Source organism: Myodes glareolus, chromosome 25, assembly GCF_982192425.1.
Source record: "Myodes glareolus chromosome 25, mMyoGla1.1, whole genome shotgun sequence".
NCBI lineage: Eukaryota > Metazoa > Chordata > Mammalia > Rodentia > Cricetidae > Myodes > Myodes glareolus.
Genome location: NC_142050.1, coordinates 16,239,915 through 16,258,792, shown reverse-complemented (window position 1 = coordinate 16,258,792; position 18,878 = coordinate 16,239,915). Strand labels below are relative to the sequence as shown.

The 18,878-nt window shown below is 35.6% G+C and overlaps 1 protein-coding gene across 1 annotated transcript in view; it reads right to left on the bottom strand.

The window, feature by feature from the left end:
• The window catches only part of Cftr (CF transmembrane conductance regulator), a 131,408-nt gene that overhangs the window by 70,256 nt on the left and 42,274 nt on the right, over positions 1-18,878 (bottom strand). The window contains exons 6-12 of the mRNA XM_048449006.3: positions 15,870-15,959; positions 14,843-15,006; positions 13,959-14,084; positions 10,434-10,680; positions 8,631-8,723; positions 5,026-5,208; positions 884-1,075 (exon numbers count right to left, since the gene is read on the bottom strand). Coding sequence (XP_048304963.3) covers positions 884-1,075; positions 5,026-5,208; positions 8,631-8,723; positions 10,434-10,680; positions 13,959-14,084; positions 14,843-15,006; positions 15,870-15,959 — 1,095 coding nt within the window. The remainder of the gene's footprint in view (positions 1-883; positions 1,076-5,025; positions 5,209-8,630; positions 8,724-10,433; positions 10,681-13,958; positions 14,085-14,842; positions 15,007-15,869; positions 15,960-18,878) is intronic.

Genomic DNA, 18,878 nt, shown 5'->3' with positions numbered 1-18,878 from the left:
TTATGAAAATGGGCTTTTGAAAAATCATGGCTATCTTCTTCAAGGTTAACCCAATACTTTATGAGACAAGCTCTCTTCTCACTGTGATCTCAGAGCATACACAAAATACCACTGTTGAATTCATGAAGAGTTTGGCATTGTTTGTTTTAGCATAATTCTACCGTGTGACGCACACTGGCCTAGAACTCATTATAGAGCCAGGACTGGCTTCAACCTCATGATCTTCATGCTTCAGTCTCCTGAATATTGGAACTGCAGGCATGAGGTGCCACATCCAGTGAGTTCATAAGGAATTTTAACTTTTATAAAACCCAACATAATTTAAAAAACAAACTGCTTTTATTTATAAATTTCCAAGCTTAAGGTATGAGTCATGGGTTTTACTTCCTGACCCACCTACTATAGCTTACTCTTAGAGGAATCTTTCACATGTATACATTAAATGAACAGAGAATTAAACATACTATTTGGTTAGTCTTAAGACTTACTGTGCATAAACAATGTAGTGGTTTGCATGTGAAATGTTCCCAGTGGACTGAAGTGTTTGAACTTGCGATCTCCAGTTGGTGGTACTTCTGGGGAAGGTTAAGTAACCTTTAAGAGGTGGAGGTTTACTGGAGGAAGTGGGATATTGGGAATGGGCCTTGAGGATTTATAACCTAGACCCTACTTCCTGTTTTCTGTCTGCTTCCTGAATATGGAGAGAACGTGACTAGTCATTCTTCTGTTCCTGCCATTCCTGGGCCATACTGGGCCATATCTGCCGGGAATAGTGCAAGCTGAAACAAACTCTTTCTTCCCCAAGTTGCATTGTCAAAGGATTTTATTACAACAATGAGACAAGTGACTACTACAGTCAGCATTTCTTCATGGACTTGCTTACCTCCTGCAGTTGACAAGCTTTGATGATGCTCTTATATCTGTACTCATCATAGGAAACACCAAAGATGATATTGTCCTTGATAGTACCCGGCATAATCCATGAAAATTGAGAACAGAATGAAATTCTTCCACTGTGCTTAATTTTTCCCTCTGAAGCTTCCAGTTCTCCCAAAATCATCATCAGGAGTGATGTCTACAAAGAAATATCATTCCCTAAGTTGTTTGATCAAATTACTTAGCTTCCCATTGCCTCCAATTAATCTAATCTGAAGTCTCCCAATGTTTAAAAGGTCTATGAACTCATTTGATTAAAGATGTTTCAGTACTTTGTGATCCAGGGGCTTTTTCAGGCACAAAAATTAAAAGGGAACGAAAGACAATGGCACCACAGAGTGAGAGTAACAAGTGCTACATTCTTGATCGAGGATCTCAAAGAAGAATGAGCCCCTCCTTAAGTTTACTGGGATAGGTTTGCAGGTATGGAGATTGGCAACAATGAACATTTGCTGGGCATGCACGGCCAGGAGCTGCCTGTATGCTCTAACTATATGAGCATACTTATTCGTCACAGTAAACTAACACAGATCCAGTTCTATTTTCCTCTTTTAAATGGAGATTAGATTGAAAGAAAAAAAGCATATTTAGCTAGCCTTTCTTGAGGCTAACCTGAGAAATAAACTAAAAGGCCAGGTGGTAATCCCTGCACTCAGTAGGCATAAGCAGGTGCATCTCTGTGAGTTCGAAACCAGCCTGGCCTACAAGAACTAGTTCCATGACAAGCTTCAAAGCTACAGAGAAATCCTGTCTCAAAAAACAAAAACAAAACAAAAAAAAAGAAAAATAAAAAAATAAATAAACTAAAAGAAGTATCATTAAACAAAGGCTTATTGACATTACTCACACAAAATAAGAAAGTATTTCCATCTTAATATGAGAATTTGCTTTCATCTTTAATAAATGCTAACAATATATGCATCTAAAATTATTTTTGAAAAGTTTTTTTGTGCCACTTTAATATAACCATAAAAATAAAAAAGTTGAAGATAATAACTTAAATATGCTACATAGACTCACAAAAGAAGTTCTAAGAAAAAAAACCAAGTATACATAAAACAAGCAATAGGGCAGGATGTGGTGAGGGGATGTTATCACTTAAGAAAATCTGGAGGTCAAAGAATTGTGTGTATGTGTGTGTGTGTGTGTGTGTGTGTGTGCATACACACACTTGCTCATGCACTCGCAGTATATATGTGAGCTACATAAACATGAATATGTAGGCGCCCTCATCCTTCTGTGTGCATGTAGGGGCCAGAACCGGTTATGTTGACTATTTTCCACGTCTTGTCTCCTTGTTGCCTTGAGGCAAGATTCCTCACTGAACTGAAGCATGCAGTTTCAGCTATGCTAGTTGCCAGGGAGCTCTTAGGACCCAACTGCCTCAGCCTCTCAATACAGATGCTCCTATGCCCAGGTTAAAAATAATTAATATGGAAGTATGGGATTCAAACTCAGATCTCTCTGTGCTGACAAAGAAAGTATTCTTAGTCTACTGTGTGTGTGTGTGTGTGTGTGTGTGTGTGTGTGTGTGTGTGTGTGTACTATAAAGAAAAACTGGTAGTAGGGGAAGGAAAAACACTAATTTTACCTTCATTATTTCATTCATTATGAGTAAACTAAGTGCACAAAAATGAAATATGAAGTACATAACTATTATAAATGTAACCAGTAGAAAAATATAAACTTTCCTAAAAATCATATTATAGTTATTTCTTAATATTCTTGGAGGAGGAGTTTTATGTAGCATTCCACAAAAAAATAAGTTTTTCCTTTTTCACTTAACTACATCTTAGAAAACTTTCTATAACCAAAGACTAGAGAGCTTCAATACATATTCATACTGCTCTGAAGATAGCTATATCAAATCTCTGTGCATCTATAAGGGCATAGCATACAAGTAGATAGATTACTAGGTTATCTTTAAGGTTTAAGTAGTAAACCATCAAATAGAAAAGTATAAAATTAACTTTAAATATTTATGTTTTAATTATAAAAATTAGGTTGTTGCTAGCCCCCTTTTCCTTCCTATTATCATCAAGCAGCAGTCCCCTTGCCCAAGTTGTGAGACTCTTGATAAGGAGTGAGCCCAGATCTTCCTCTCCTCACAGCAGCTTTCCGTGAGAGGGAAGAGCCGTCCCAGAGGAAAATTAGTCTTCAGTTTTTCATAGGCTTGCCTGAGAGTTAATTATGGCTAAGTTCAACAAATCTGCAATTCCAAAGCTATTCTTACACATATCTCAGGTAGTAGACAATTCATTTTTAAAATTCTACATAGCACAGCAATACTCTCCCAGGCAGATAGTCTGGTGTAGGGCATCTGTGTAGTCAAGAGCATCAGCTACATAGACTCCTGTGGTATTGTTTTCTTTAAATACTGAAAAGATTTATTTAAAAGGGCCATGTCACATATGGGGAAAAAAATGGAGAGAAAGATAGCAAGGTATACAATAATTAGAAAATTTCTGTGGCATTTTATTTCCAAAATCTCAGATAAAACTCTTCATAATAAAGAATTTATGTTTAAGAGATTAACATAAAATAGAAACAAACTCCCTTTCTGAATCTTTAATTTTCATTTCTGTTTTATAACAGCCCCATTCTTTCTTCCTTCTCTTCTTCCTCTGTTTTCCTCCCTCCTCTCTGCTCCCATTCCTTCCTCCTATGTTCTGGAATAGAATTTAAGGGATTAATGAACACATTTTTGTATTACTGAAGGGCACTTTACCTAAACAACACTCTGACTAAACAAGAATCTACTGCGTAGGTCTCCACAGCAAGAGCTTTTTTACCCAAGCTCATGGAGCATGTACTCATCTCCAACTTCATCCCTTTGGTCCTTCAATGTGCTATCTCTCTAATCACTAAAGAACGAGTATCTATCAATATCAAGATCTTGGGGAAGTCTTTCCTTCTAGCAGATTTGATTTTGCGAGCTGTCTCTTCAAAGGCCCTAAGTTAATATAAACATAGTAGGTTGTTCTTGCAACTGCTAAACAGTATTTTTTTAAACATCTTTTCACTCGACATATTTTCATAATATATAATAAGCAAGACTCAACAAATTGAGATGTATAAATATTACAGGAAATCGTACTACTGCCATATTTGTAAGCTAAAATGATTTCTAACTGGATTCTAAGTACTTTCGGCTAATAACCACAGGTAAATGTAGTTCACACCTCTTGTCAAAGTCACATGTTTTCACAATGGATGGAAACTATTACAGAGATCTACAACTAATCAAAATGCAGACAATAACTGACTATGGGTTACTCAGCCCCAATTGATATATCTATAATGCAACCTCTATACTAAAGGCTCAGGGCAAACTGTGGAAGAAGGGGACAAAAGATCATAAGAGTCAGAGAACAGGAATGTGTGCTTCTACAAAGTATCTTTTAGACATGACACATTACACCTATGAAATATCCAAAATATCGTTACCTAATCAAGTCCTACAGGATGACATCACTAGTTGGCATGACAACATAGATGAAGGAAATCTCACAAGGTCCCATCCTTAAAGCAGTGGTTCTCAACCTTCCTAATGCTGTGATCCTTTAGAAAACCCCAGAGGCATTGCAACCCACAGGTTGAGAACTACTGCCCTGGATTAACAATTACAGATGAACAAAAGTGGTTGGGAAGCAGAGTAAATTTTCTTCAAAAATGATCTCCTTGATATGTCATCCAATCCCAAGTGATCAGCTCTAAATACATGTGCATATAAGAAACACGAAATATGAGCTGGAGAGATGGCAGTTAAGAACACTAGCTCTTCTAGAGGGCCTGGGTTCAATTCCCAGCACCCACAAGGCAGTTTACAGCTTCCTGTAATTCTACCTTTAGGGGATCCGACACCCTCACATAGACAACACATCAATGCACATAGAATAAAAATAAATTATTTAAAAATATTAAAAAAGAAACACAAAATGGATCCAGTACATTATATATAACAATAACCAAAACAGATGTTATGAATTGGAATGCAAGTAAGGGTGTTAGAAATAGGTTAAGGAAATGGGAATTATTTAAATACAGTACTCATGTATGAATTTCTCAAAAAAATTAAGGAGACAGTACCTTTCCCGCTCCAGTAGATCCAGTAATAGCCAACATCTCTCCTTTTTCTACCTTAAAATTGATGTTTTTCAACACAGGATTTCCCAGAAAACATAAATGACTAAAACTGAGGTTGCTATCACCATTGGAAAGTTTTCTGTCACCATTGTTTAGTTGTACTTTCTCCAATAATTCTCCAAATCCCTATTTAGTCACAGCAAAAACAAAACAAAGAAAAACGTTTTCAGATATTTTCAATAGATACCTTTATGTGCAATCAGTTTGAGAAACATATGATACATAATCCATTACAAGACATATGCATTATTAAATTAATTTATAATCTATGATTATAAAGCACATGGTATTATAGAGAGCATGGTTCAAAATATTTGAGAAGTGGATATACATTCAATGAGAAAACAATTTCCCTTTATCAGACTTTTGCTTATCATTACATTAATTTTATACCATTGAAGGCTAAGGTGTGTGTACATGCATGTGCGCACGTGTGTGTGTGGACCAAAACTATAGGAAAGAAGAGTATATACACAAACCCCTTTCCTGCAGATCTGGTAATATCACTAATTTATCCTAATATATGAGGCAGGTTTCACAATTTTCCTCTTTTAAAACTGTGGACTCCTACTCAGAATGGATAATGATCAGGCACAAACAAGTAGTTCTGAGTGGAATTATAATGCAAACCTGACTTCTGTTATTTCACACTGCTAGTTATTTCCTCTAAGATGTTTGCAAAACATTTATTGATTATCACTGGCTACAAATATGATGAAGTTGCTAGAGGCTTCAAAGAAATTGATCTGTACAAGAGCATGTGTGCAGTAGAAAGGAATCCCCTTTTGAAAATGGCTTGCCTCTTCCATTGCCCCACGGAAGTTCTGAGATACTGTCTTCAAAGCAAAATAAACAGCACTAAATGGTGGTCATAAAGAAACCTGTGTGCCAAGTTTTAAGGGAATCTATTTTTAGGCTCTCATCATCTTAAGATACTTTTTCCTAAAGTTAACCTGCCTGAGAATTCATTGTCTGCTACTTCTTAGAATGCAATGGGCCCTCCCAGTTGTTCTTTCCTCACTTCACAGCAAACAATGGCCTCCCTGCTTTGATGCCCATCTTAATTATGTGCTCTCCAGAACGTGAAAAATCACTTGAGACCCAAACAATGGCACCAAAAGGAATTACGATGTCTGGAAACAAGAGAGACCCATAAAAGAAAAGGTAAAAGATACTGAAAGAAGTAACAATGTAATTTCACCTAGATGTCAAATGTAGGGATCCCACACATTTCAAAAATAGTACTTCTGCATTAAAAACTACTTCTAAAATCCAACACTGGAAATTTGATTAGAAGGAGTTAAGAGGAAGAGTGGAAGGTAAATGTAATAAAAAATATATTATATAAGTATGAATTTCTCAAAATTAATAAAAGCACTATATTTTTAAAGAGAAGAAAATTAAATAATTAAAATTTTAATTTAATTAATAAAAGCACTATGTTTTTATTAATTAAATTAGTTTAATTTATTAATAAAATAAATTTAATAATTTAATTAAATTAATAAAAACACTATATTTTTAAAGAGAAGAAAATTAAATAATTAAAATAATTAAAATTAAATGATTAAAATCAAGTAATTAAAATTAAAAATTAAATAATGTCCCAACTAGACATCAAAGGATAACAAATTAAAACAAAACAAAACAGTGTTAGGTTTATTTTTAACAAAATCTTAACCATCCAATTTCATCAATAAAGAGACAGGCACCAGATGCTGGGGTGAAAGCCCGCAAGCTCAGACATGTACAGAGCACCACCAGCTGTCCTTTCTTCTCAGCTGACACCCTGAAGCCCGATTTATCCTACAGTTTCAAACAAGACGCTCAAACTCACTGTCCCTGACTTCTACTTCCTGTGTCTCTATCCATCCTCTTACTCCCTCTTATGGTTCAGAGCTTGATAGTAAGACCCTATTCCTAAAGATACCATACATTTAATAGAACATGGAGAAATACAACTGGGATTCACCTGGATGCTTCATCACTACTGAACAGTTTTCATTGTGTTGCAAGTGTTATGAAAACTACCAAAGGAGAAAAGCAAGTATCAATCTTACTGGCATGCCTGTTAGCACAATAGTCACACAACTGTTAAGCTAGTAACCAACCACTTTCTGATTGGACTTAAAGTCTAATCCACAAGATGAGATCCAACTTTCATAAACACTGTTAAATGTGTGATCTGCTTTTTCTTGATATTTACTTACAATTATTTTCACATTCATTAAGCACTCTTAAGTTTAATTGAAAGACAATATTATAATGTACAAATTCTAAAAAGTTTTCTACTAGATGGTTTTAACTTTTAATCAATAACACTGTGATAGAAATACAGAGGGGCATGGTTTTGCTCTTGTTACTTAAGAAAAACTCTTGTAAGTGGACCAAATAGTAAGTAAAATTTCTCCAGCCTTGTAAGTCAGTGTTGAGGGCACTAATGGAGTAACACATAGGAAATACATTTTAGTCATTAAAACAACAGTTTCCATTTTCTCCTCTTCCTCCTTCTACTTTCCATCTTTCCGTTTTTCAGTCCTGGCCATTGTCCACACTAGGCAAGTACTCTGCTACTGAGTTATACCTCTATCCCTTCATTTATACCCTTAAATAAGTAGCAATATGTGGTATGGTGACTTGGAAAAAGCTCTGGGGTATGAGAAACCAAGACTGATTGATATTTTAGCTCTATTGTGTGTATTTGAGCAACCTCTTTACTTAAAGGCCTCAAGCCCCAATTGACTAAAATGTAAGTATAAATTTTATCTAATAAAGAATGCTATGCACCCCACTCTAGACCTGCCTCTCAGGTGTTGCCATCAAAAAAGATGGTGAATGTGCTGGACCAAGTGAGACAGTAAAGCTTGAGGAGTGGTGAATATGAAGTGCATAAGGAGAGTGCAAGACACTGGAAGAGCAGGCATAGAATTCAGGATTGAAACTAGGACCAGAGATTTGCATTTGCACATCATCAGTTCACTAACGTTGAGCCTAGGTAAAGTCACTCACACCACAGAGAGAGTAAAATGCTGGAAGCTGCTCATGGGGACTCAATGGGTCATCAATAGTGACAGGCAGGGGAGCCTTAGAAGTCATGATCAGAGAACTTAATATTCACTGAGAAACCACTACATGAAAAGTAAGCTAATAAACAATCCATGTAAATCATTTTATTATTAGGAAGATTGTATCTTCATTTTACAAATGAAGACACTAGCTGCTTTACAACTTGAAAGTAATATAATTTGGACTACATGGAAAATGAATTGCAGAGAGAAGATTCAACTCTAGTATTGAATCCTATCATCTTTCTGGCTTGTTAGATGAAATCAATTACATGACTTTAAAGAAACAGAGACTTTTATATTGCATTTAATGTCTGGTTTCCCACTTTTCACTCTATAAGACAGAACACCCCCCTTCTCGTAGCTCTAACAGTTATAGTATCATTTGAATGATATGTTTTATTGAGTAGAAATTTAGATATATAAAAAGGAAAAGGTTCAATTTTTATGTATTAAAAAATCACAATGTTTAGGAATTCTCACCTCCTCCCAGAATGCTGTTACATTCTCCATGACCACATCTGTGGTCATTAAGTTATACTCCAGCATCTTATATTCTTGATATTGGAGGAAATCCTAGCCAATAAAGAGAGTAAGAGCTTTTAATCATAGAATTGGAATAACAAGGATGCATTGCTCTATCTTCATACACTCTAACATTACAGTGTCTTAAATTATAACTTTATAATTGTCCTAAAGTTAATGCATTAAGCAGCAGGACTCATCTCAGTGGAAATATACTCTTTAAATATATTAGCTTATGAAATTAGTTATTAGTTATATTATTATCAGTTATTAGTTATATTAGCTTATGAAATTATATATTAGATATTAGTACATAGTTGCTTCTTTATTTTACTATTATATGGAATATTAATTTCTAATGAAACCCTAAAAATTACTCACTCATGTCTCAGTTCAAGCTTAGTACAAAGGAGAACCACAAATTGTGTTTTTTAACACAACTTTATAAGCAACTATCATTGCTTCTCTAGATAAAGGGACCGTATAAGAACTTCATATAACTACTTTTAAGAAAGGGCTTCATCAGAGACTCCAGACTACATTCTTACTAGGGAAGATGTACCATAGTAATTAAATCTGTGCACCAGGAAGTCTTTACTAGTCCTGCCTGGCCTCTTCTTTCTTTCCTCCTTCCCTCCTCTTTTCCTCTTTTGTTTGTCTCATTTACTTCCATATTTTTTCAGATGTTTTTTCTGTTACTATGCAGTTTTATTCTCACTTATCTTTCTGCCCTCCCTCTTTCTTCTCTCATTCTTCCACCCAACTACAATGACATCAGCAGAGAAATAAGGTTAACCACAGAGCCACTATGATCCTAAGTGCCACTCACATGTTGTCTAATCACGTAACTCGAGTTCATTTAGTCTTGGGGTGCAACAGGTGGAAAGAATGGGCTGAAAGAGAGTGTGATAAGCCAGACAGGGGAGACACCCTTGAGTGGCAGCTGCTACAGCTATGGGGACCCAAATTACTAGAAAAATCTCAATTTGTCAGAAGACACTCAGTACATCATATGTATACACACGTATGCCTGTGTACGAGGGTACACATGATATCTCTCTATTTCTAGTTACTAGCAACTAATTCAAAATTTCAAAGACAAATAAAACAGATATAGAAGCTAAAATAACGCGCTGCCACCATCTGCAACAACAGACGTAGGTAAACAATGGAGGGCCACTTAAACCAGCTCACCCTCCACAATTTAAACCAGCTCACCCTCTACCCCATCTATTTGTCATAATGATTAATTTTTGTGTAAATATTTAAACGAATATATTAAAGTATAATGATACATTATTCTTGTAAGTTTACTCAATTTGCTCTGAATAAACTACTTATCACCTCAAAACTTTAGAACATCTTAACACTAGAAGCTACTTTGGCATCCTGCAGTAATTAATGTAACACAAAACACCATTTTCATATCTCATACCATCCAGAAAAAGGCTAGAGAAGTTTAAGAGGGGCATTCCAGAGTCAGCTGAAACATTTTATAACTTCCTCATGAAGTTTATTTTTCAATGTTTTTGGATATTTACAAGCTGCCTAGAATTTATCTATTCACAGATTATTTGGGTGAGATTTCATTTCATTAAACTTTCATTGTTAGGATTCATGAGACCCTGTATGAAAATGAGGAGAGGAAATCCTATCCATTCATAAATCCAAAACCAAAAAAGAAATCATTTAGGGAGTTCTCCCACTATACAAATTTTAAAAAGCTTCAGAATCATATAAGAATGCAGTTATGGAAATTACCTGTACTTTTGTTATCATTCCAATAGAATCATACCATGTATGTACGGCAGTGGGGAACTGCCGTGTGACTGACATACGCAGGACAATGCAGAATGAAATGGTTGTGAATATTTTTCGGAGGATGATTCCGTTGATGACTGTATAGGGATACACAGATAAAAAGACTACAAGAAACCCTGAAAAGAAGAAGGCAGAGCTGGTGAAGAACCTCAGATAGGCTGCCTTCCGGGTCAGTTTCAGTTCCACCCTGTGGAAAAGAGAAGATATGAGATGTTATTTTCTTTTTAAATGTCAGGTGTCATAGAATATAAAATCTGAACATCCAGTCTATAGTTTGGGCAAGTTATAGAATCTCTCTTAATTAGCTTATGTGATTGTGAATGAATATACCATGTGTTTTACAGAATACTTGTTAATATTGCTATAAAACAATTAAGAACTTTAATTACTATCATAATGAAAATTTTAAATTATTAAAATTAATTTAAATTGTATTATCTAAATATATTTCAATTTTATATCTTTAGAGATTTCATTATTAAAACATGAAATGATGTGTGGAAGAGAAAACAATATTACAAACTTTATTAACAAAAATGATTATTTTGTGGTTATCCAACAGATTCTTAACATTTTCCAGACTCTAGCTTGCTTTTAAATAGCATTGGCAATGGTGTGAGGAGAGGTTCTTAGAGGTTAACATGGATACAAGACAGCCAAGAAATGTGTTACTGGGCATTCTCTTCTCCGAGCCATATCTACTGATGTTGAGGTACTGCACTAGCTTACCAGAAGGTACTCTGCAGTCAAAGAAGCCAAGTCATTGTATTGTAGGTGTGTCTTCAAACCCTCCCTCTTCAGTGTAATTACCTGCAGTCAAGCCTCACTATAGGTACAGGTTGGAGTCTGAACTCCAACTGTGAACTATTATTTTTTAAGACACACAGGAAGGGGTTAAATGATTTAACGGGGATGTCACGAGAGCGGAGAACACTATTCCCCTCAACCTCAATCCCACTCTTGCTCCTCCGCACTCCTGAAGCCAGAAAGCTTCAAGACCCTTGTGATCATCTGCAACCAGTACAGCCAAAGGCCAGTGCTAAACACAAAAGGAAAGCTCTCTCCTAAAGGAGCGATAGCGGAGATGGTCTGCTGCAGTAGGGTACCTGAGATGCAGACACTACACTTGCACATACCTTGAATTCAAAGAAACAACTGTCACTCTCATGTGGTAGAACTAAAAAGAAATATTTTTTAAGTCTTCAAAGAAAACAATGCAATACTGAGCTTACTGATAGAGGTCATGTGCATAACCTACATTATGATCAGGCTAATTAGGTGCAGTGTTTTATCTTTCAGTAAATTTGTTATTGAAGGTGGGTTATGGTTTGAGGTCTGCCTGTTTTACCTATGTCATCTAAAAGAAGTCACTATTTCCTCATGATTCCATCACTAAAGATAAACATAATATTTCCCTTGTAGAGATGTGGTTAAGCTTAGGTGATAACATAGCAGAAAATCTAATAGAATGCAATCTGTAGCACTTTTCTTTTGGGGATAAATATTGATGAGGTTGGTATTTATAAAATGATAGAATTGTTTAAAAATGATATCAAGGTGTCAAAGTTATTCAAATATATTAGACAGTTGACACAGTTGGAAAGAGAGGTCATATAGGGAAAAAATAGATCTGCAAAAACCAGAACCATCGAGAAACTATTATAAAGTCCCTAACATTTTATGAGTTATTAAAATATTCTATCAGTTTCTTATAAAAAAAATTACAGTCCCTTTATTACTGAAGAGTGATAAAAGGCATTTTTTTTTTCAAGGAGATTTGCAGAGCCTTTGGCCCAGTTCAACAGTGGCTCAGGGTGAGGTAATCATCCTTCAGAAAAGCATCCCATCAGTCTCCCCTAGAACACTGTATTTGCTCTGCTGAGAAATAGCAATTTTTACTTTCCCTTTTATGGAAGCACTTTTCAGCTTTTTCAGGTAACAATTTCATGCTGTATCAGACAGGTTACAACCAGACAAATGCTATCAAAATTAGCCAAACCAAAACAGAGTAGGAAAGATGGATTTCATCTTTTGAGGAAGAGATGGGTAAAATATCAATGTCAGAAAAAGTCAGCCACAAGAACAACTTGTCTGTGAGCTTATCAGGAAGGCTGAGAAACTGGATCCTCTGATGACCGCACACCCCTTGCCATGACTGTGTTTACAGGCAGAGTGCTGTGGAGCACTCAACTTGTTAATGTGAAAAACAACTCTCCTCAACTGAACTGAAGATCTTTGAGGTTGTTTCTGGAAAGAAAATGCAATGTCTTCCTGGATTTATCTTGAAAGGCATAACAGAAACAGGTGACCAATAATGTTTGGGAAATAACTACTCTTTTGCTCTTTCTATTTACATGGCAAAGGACTTAACATTTCAGCATTTTCTTTGTTATTCCAATCACACACCTGAGGCTCAGTTAGCATTGTCTATGGGTCTATGCAGCCTGAATATAAAACAGCCCAAATTCACACCAATGAAAAGAGCACTTTTTCCCCTGTGAAATAGTTAAAAATGTCCTACTCTTTAAATCAGTAGTCTCCTTAATGATGCATCTATCCCAGAAGTCTAAAAGTTTTCCTTGATTGTAGTCCAGAGGACAGAGAAGCCAACTAAAGAAAATCAGTTATATGGCTTTACCAATGCTCAATTTTCTTTTACTCAAAATTATCTCAGTAATTACATCTCAGTCTTTGCTGTACTCTACTTTTTTGCCAGATATAATGTAATTACATCTCAGTCTGTAGTGTACTATTTTTTTTTCTGTGCTGTACTCTTATTTTTTTTTGCCAGACATAATCTTTACTAATCTGTGAAAGGTTATCTGAGATGAAAGAAGACAACACATACAGGCGTCAAGTACTGACTCCATTTCAGGAGATGGCTTTGGGTACAGGGACTGATTTCACCTCCTGTGAGCAATTTACACGGGCAACACTGAGGAAAATTCCTTTGTCATTATTCCTAAGGTTCAGAATAACAGGTACGATTTGCCCAAATGTATGTAATTCAGTGTCATACAGCATCTCCCTTTACTCTCAGAACTATTTATTTTAACAGTTCCATTTATGATCTCAATTAGTCCCCAATGTCTTTGTCATTGTTTTAATTCAATTAAGGGTATTAAACAATTATAAACTACAGAAGACTCATTCAGAAGGGATACAAATTCTCACAGTGCAAATGAACTACTGGATTAACTATGTAAAACCATAAACCAGAGCCTGGCATGGTGGCACATGCCTTAAAGTTCTAGACCATCCTGGTCTAGATACATACTGAGTTCTAGGCTAGAAAAACCTACATAGTGAGACCCTGTCTCAAAAACAAAACAAAACATTAACTCATCAAAGTGACTTTATGAAACTGATATATAAACAATAGTATAGCTTAGAACATAAGTTTGAATTCGACCAGAGTAGTCGTTTTTAAACGTTAAGTATAAAATTGTAACAATATCAACTTACTCTCTCAGGTTTTCAATTATCTTTTCCATCGCAGATTCCCAACAATATGCCTTAACAGAATGGATATTATCAATAATTTCTGATGTGATCACAAGTCTTTCATTGATCTTTGCGGCTCTCTGATCTCTGTAAACCAATCACTTGATCAACCAATCAATAACAAAAAGAAGTCAAATTATTTACTAATTACTACTCAAAATTTTAAGGAAATTCATATTTCTTCCATTATATAGATAAGCATTTTGCTATTAAACAGATGGTAACAAAAGTAATTCTATCATTTAATAGATGCCTCTGAATGTCAGACAACCACCATTAGATGAATTTTGGACTTTGTCATTTATCTAATCCTTATCAAAGAGGTGATAATTTCTATTTTGTGAAACAAATGAAATATATAAATGTTAAAAAAAAAAAAGACCTGAGTCCCCAGATTTCAGCTTTCTATGACATTTCATCTGGCAAACTCTATATGTTCTCTGTCTTAAACATGTATTATGACTCACACCACAGATTCATTCCGTAATAAAATAAAAGTTTTGGTAGAATGACATACAATATGGGGTAGGAAAAGCCAATAAGTTCCATACAAAATTTAGGCATTCCTTCCAGGTCATATAAATACTATAACCACTTTACCTAAATTTTATGAGTATAAAAATGTTCAAAACCTTAAAACTTTTATAAGAAAATTCTGTAGACCAATAGGGGAAAAATACCCTTTTGGTATATGATGTATTATTTATACCACTAAAACCACCCCTTTTTAGTGATATCCCATAGTTCTCTGGTCCAGGCACAGAGAAGCCCAATTTTTTTTTTTTTTTTTTTTTTTGCAGAGAAGCCCAATTTAAATTCCTTCAAGCTGTGACAAAGATCACTACCTGTACTTCACCATCATCTTCCCTAAAACAGCCTGAAGAATGACAAGTATTATCAGTAAACCAAGGCCACAGAAAGCAGAGAATTGTAACAATTCCCAGAGAAGTCCCATCAGGAGAGCTACTTGTAAAGGAGCGATCCATACAAAATGTGCCAAGGCAAGTCCCTGAAAAATAAAAGCACAGAGAAAAGCAACTGACATGCTACACTTCACCCTCAAAAAACAAAAAAAAAAAAAGAAACACATGTTGGGGGAAGGGAAGAGTGCTGAGAATTTGTCCACTCAAGGAACTCATGGTACTGAGCACATTAAATTGTAGATGTCCTTTAGTATGAAAGCATAGTACTGGGCTTAATCAATGCATAAACCAGATTCCTCAAGGTAAAAAATTCAAGTCACTCCCCACCCCCGAGTGGAATGGAACTAGATATCCTAGGAACTGTGCCCAGATTTTAATTAATATCTTTTAAAAATAAAGCTAGTGTCCTCACATTAGACCAACTGAGAACAAGAGGGTCACCTCAGAGACTCAGTACACACACACACACACACACACACACACACACACACCTATATAGTTCAACATCTGGTACTCAATTTAACAGTAATTTATTTAACTTTTGTTAAATTAAATACTAGAAATGAAAAGATAAACAAAACACAGTATCTGTCCTCAAAGACCTTGAATTTATTTGTGACATAAGACAGCACAGAACAAGAACTGCCCAAAGTATTGTATATAGCCAAAGTAAATAACAATTTAAAGTATTATATTAAAAGGAAGCAAAGTCTGATAAGGATTAAGTTTTGAAAAACCTTATTAAGGGCAAGCTGGGGTATGTTTGAGTTGGGCAATTTTACTTGACCTCAGAATGGGTGCTCTAGCCTTCCCAGCTTCCAGAAATAGCGGAACTAAGAATGGGAGGGACTTGACTACTTAGCACTTTTATTTGGTGTAGATAAATCTTTCTTTAGGGTTGTTTGATTTCTAATAAAATGCATAAAACATTTAATCAGTGGGTACATACTTCATCAAATTTGTTCAGGTTGTTGGAAAGAAGACTAACAAGTTGTCCAATACTTATTTTATCAAGAACACGGCTTGACAGCTTTAAAGTCTAAAAAAAAAAAAAGAAGTTAGGTGATATCAACAAACAAAAGTAAAATATATTCATAGGTAACACATTAGTAAAGTGGAGGACTTTATATATACTTTAACTGGATGATCAGCCTTGTTTCATATTCATTAGGTTCATACCTTCTCAGCTTTATGTCTATTCTAACTGAAAAGCAAATATTACATTGAAATATGTTTTTATATTAAAAAGTTCTTATATTAACTTTTTGACTTTGACAATAGAATGATACTGTATTTAAATATCCATTTGTAATATGTAAGCTTGAGTCTTTTTTAAAAATCATTTTGTCTGAGTTTTAGGGGCTTTTTTTTTTTTACATTGTTTTTTAGAATGGAAACAAATACTATCCTGAGTCAAGTAAGCCAGACCCAAAAGGACAAATGCTATCAGTTCTTCCTATGTGAGGATCTCAACTGTGAACTTTTAGAATAGTAAGCACAACAATACATTGGTATAAAAAAGAAGGATAAGAGTGAGGCATTAGAGAGAGGAAGGCAGGATAATATTATACACCAGGCATGAAATGGAGGCCAGGGCTGAGAGGTAATGAGGACAGAGCCATCTCTGAAGGGACTCGGGTGGGAAGATAGGACAGACCAAGGGGAGGAGAGAGGGCAACCAACAGTAAGGATAAATGAAAAAGCCACATGAAAAACCTGTTTTATAAGATTACCTTTAAAAAGACAATCTTAAGACTTTATTAAAGATAGCATGTCAGAAGCCAGGTTCATAGGACAGCTGAGGGTTGTACAGTGTCCTAAGTGAGGTGTGAGCATTCACAAAAGCAGTAAAGTAGAAAGCCACCTTCCCTCTGCTTTGGGTAGCAGAGGCATTCACTCTGTTGAATGGCTTCAGAATAGTTATTACCCAGTTTTAACTACACTAGCTTTAGCAGAATGTAGTTCCACATGGGACTGTCAGGTGAGGATACTGTTTGCAAGAGTACAATCTAATAAGCATAAAAATACATTGGCAGAGACTCATGATCTGTCTCCGTCAGACATAATGCAAGGAATCACATGCTACGCCATGAGATAATGGAGTGTGTTCCCAAATAGCAATTATCAGGATGATTTAATATAGAGATTTGTAAACATTATTATTAATGCTTGCTTGTCTTGACTTTATTGTATGTCATGCCTTGAGAAATTAATAATAGCTGCACATGTATAAATATAAATATGTGTATGTATGTATGAGTTTAAATTTATAGTCTGAGTATCACTATTGTACAGGTCTAAGAATAAAGAGCTTTTGTTTTGTTTTGGTCTTTTGAGACAAGGTTTTTCTGTGGAGCCCTGGCTGTCCTGGAACTTGTTCTGTAGACCAGGCTGGCCTTGAACTCAGAGATCCATTTGCTTCTGCCTCTTGAGAGCTAAAATTAAAGGTGTGCACCACCAGTGACTGTTTAAGAATAAAGTTTTAAACTAAAAAAACAAACAAACAAAAAGATCCTTAAAAAGTTTAAATAGTGGTATCCTTCACAGATGATGCTCTTCTCAAAAGCCATCAATAATCAAAGTTCCGGTGCTGGGTATGGGACACTTGCCTATGAGTAACTGACCAGGGAGATCTCAGAGGTTCCCCCAAACCGCAGGCTTTTAGCAATGCTCTTGGTTACCCTCCAGAATTTGATGGAAAGACTCTGCTGCTGAAAATACTGTATACATACTACTGTCACAAGACATGGACCTGAGCTGCAAGCTTCCTCCCTACTGGCTGGCTTTAATAATGCCAGAGGTGGACAGTACACAAACTGCTAGGGAAGAAGCATCATCAGTCTTACCCAGCTGTGACTCTTATAAGCTACAATAACCATGTATCTTTGTAAAATGTGCCCCCTGGTGCAGCGATAGTATGCTTCTTACGTGGGTAACTATCTCCACAGCAGGGAGCTTATGCTTGGTTCTCTAACCCTGGTTAAGAGTCTCTGTTTTAGGAGGTCTCTAGCTACAGGTGGCAACGAGTTAACTGCTGTTCTACTCAAGGGTCATATTATCAAGCTACCTTCTTACTACTTCTCTTCATACCATAGATTAGAACTTGTACTCAGAAAAGTTTCTTACGACAGTGGATACTGGTGACTGCAGAAACCTACAAGTGACCCAAGTGTGGTATATAAGTGATGGTGGGATGTTTGGCCATACATGAAATGGCTATATCACTCACATTCCTGCCCTGTAACTAAGAGAACATGGCGGAAGAGGGGACATAGAGAATATATTAGTTGAGTTTAGGAAAGATAGACAGTAGGAAGAAGTGTTTTCATAGGACTCATCAGTCGCGCTCATGAACTCTTTCTAGCTGAGGCTATCTGCACAGGATGAAACATATCAGGATGGATGGGGGCAGGCTCATGCTTGTTAGGGAAGGGTGTCATATTACCTTGTCACTGGTGTCATATTTATATGTCAAACACATAAGCTTTCCTTGCTCCACTAAATAATCTCCCACTATGCTCTTACTAAACTCAATGGACCACACACAAAGTCATGGAAGTAGGAAGGTACTTGCTAAGATGAGTTCCAGTTGGAAATGGCAGAAAATGATAGAAAAAATGAGGATAAAGATGACTGAGATTAATTATATGTATATGAAAATGTAAAATAATAAAAATGTATAAATTTATGAATAAAAGATAGAATCTAAGGTAGTGAAACTTGATCTTAATTTTCTCATAAATTACTTCACCAACTCTGTGAACCTGTCAAAGTCAATAAAAGTATGTTATGAGTAACTGAATCAATATTTTTTTATTGATTTTTATTGAGCTCTACATTTTTCTCTGCTCCCTTTCCCACTCTAACCCTCCCCCACGGTCTGAATCAATATATTTATGTTAACAAAAAAGTCATCAATTTTTTACGTTTTATTATTTTTTGTTTTGTTTTGTTTTTC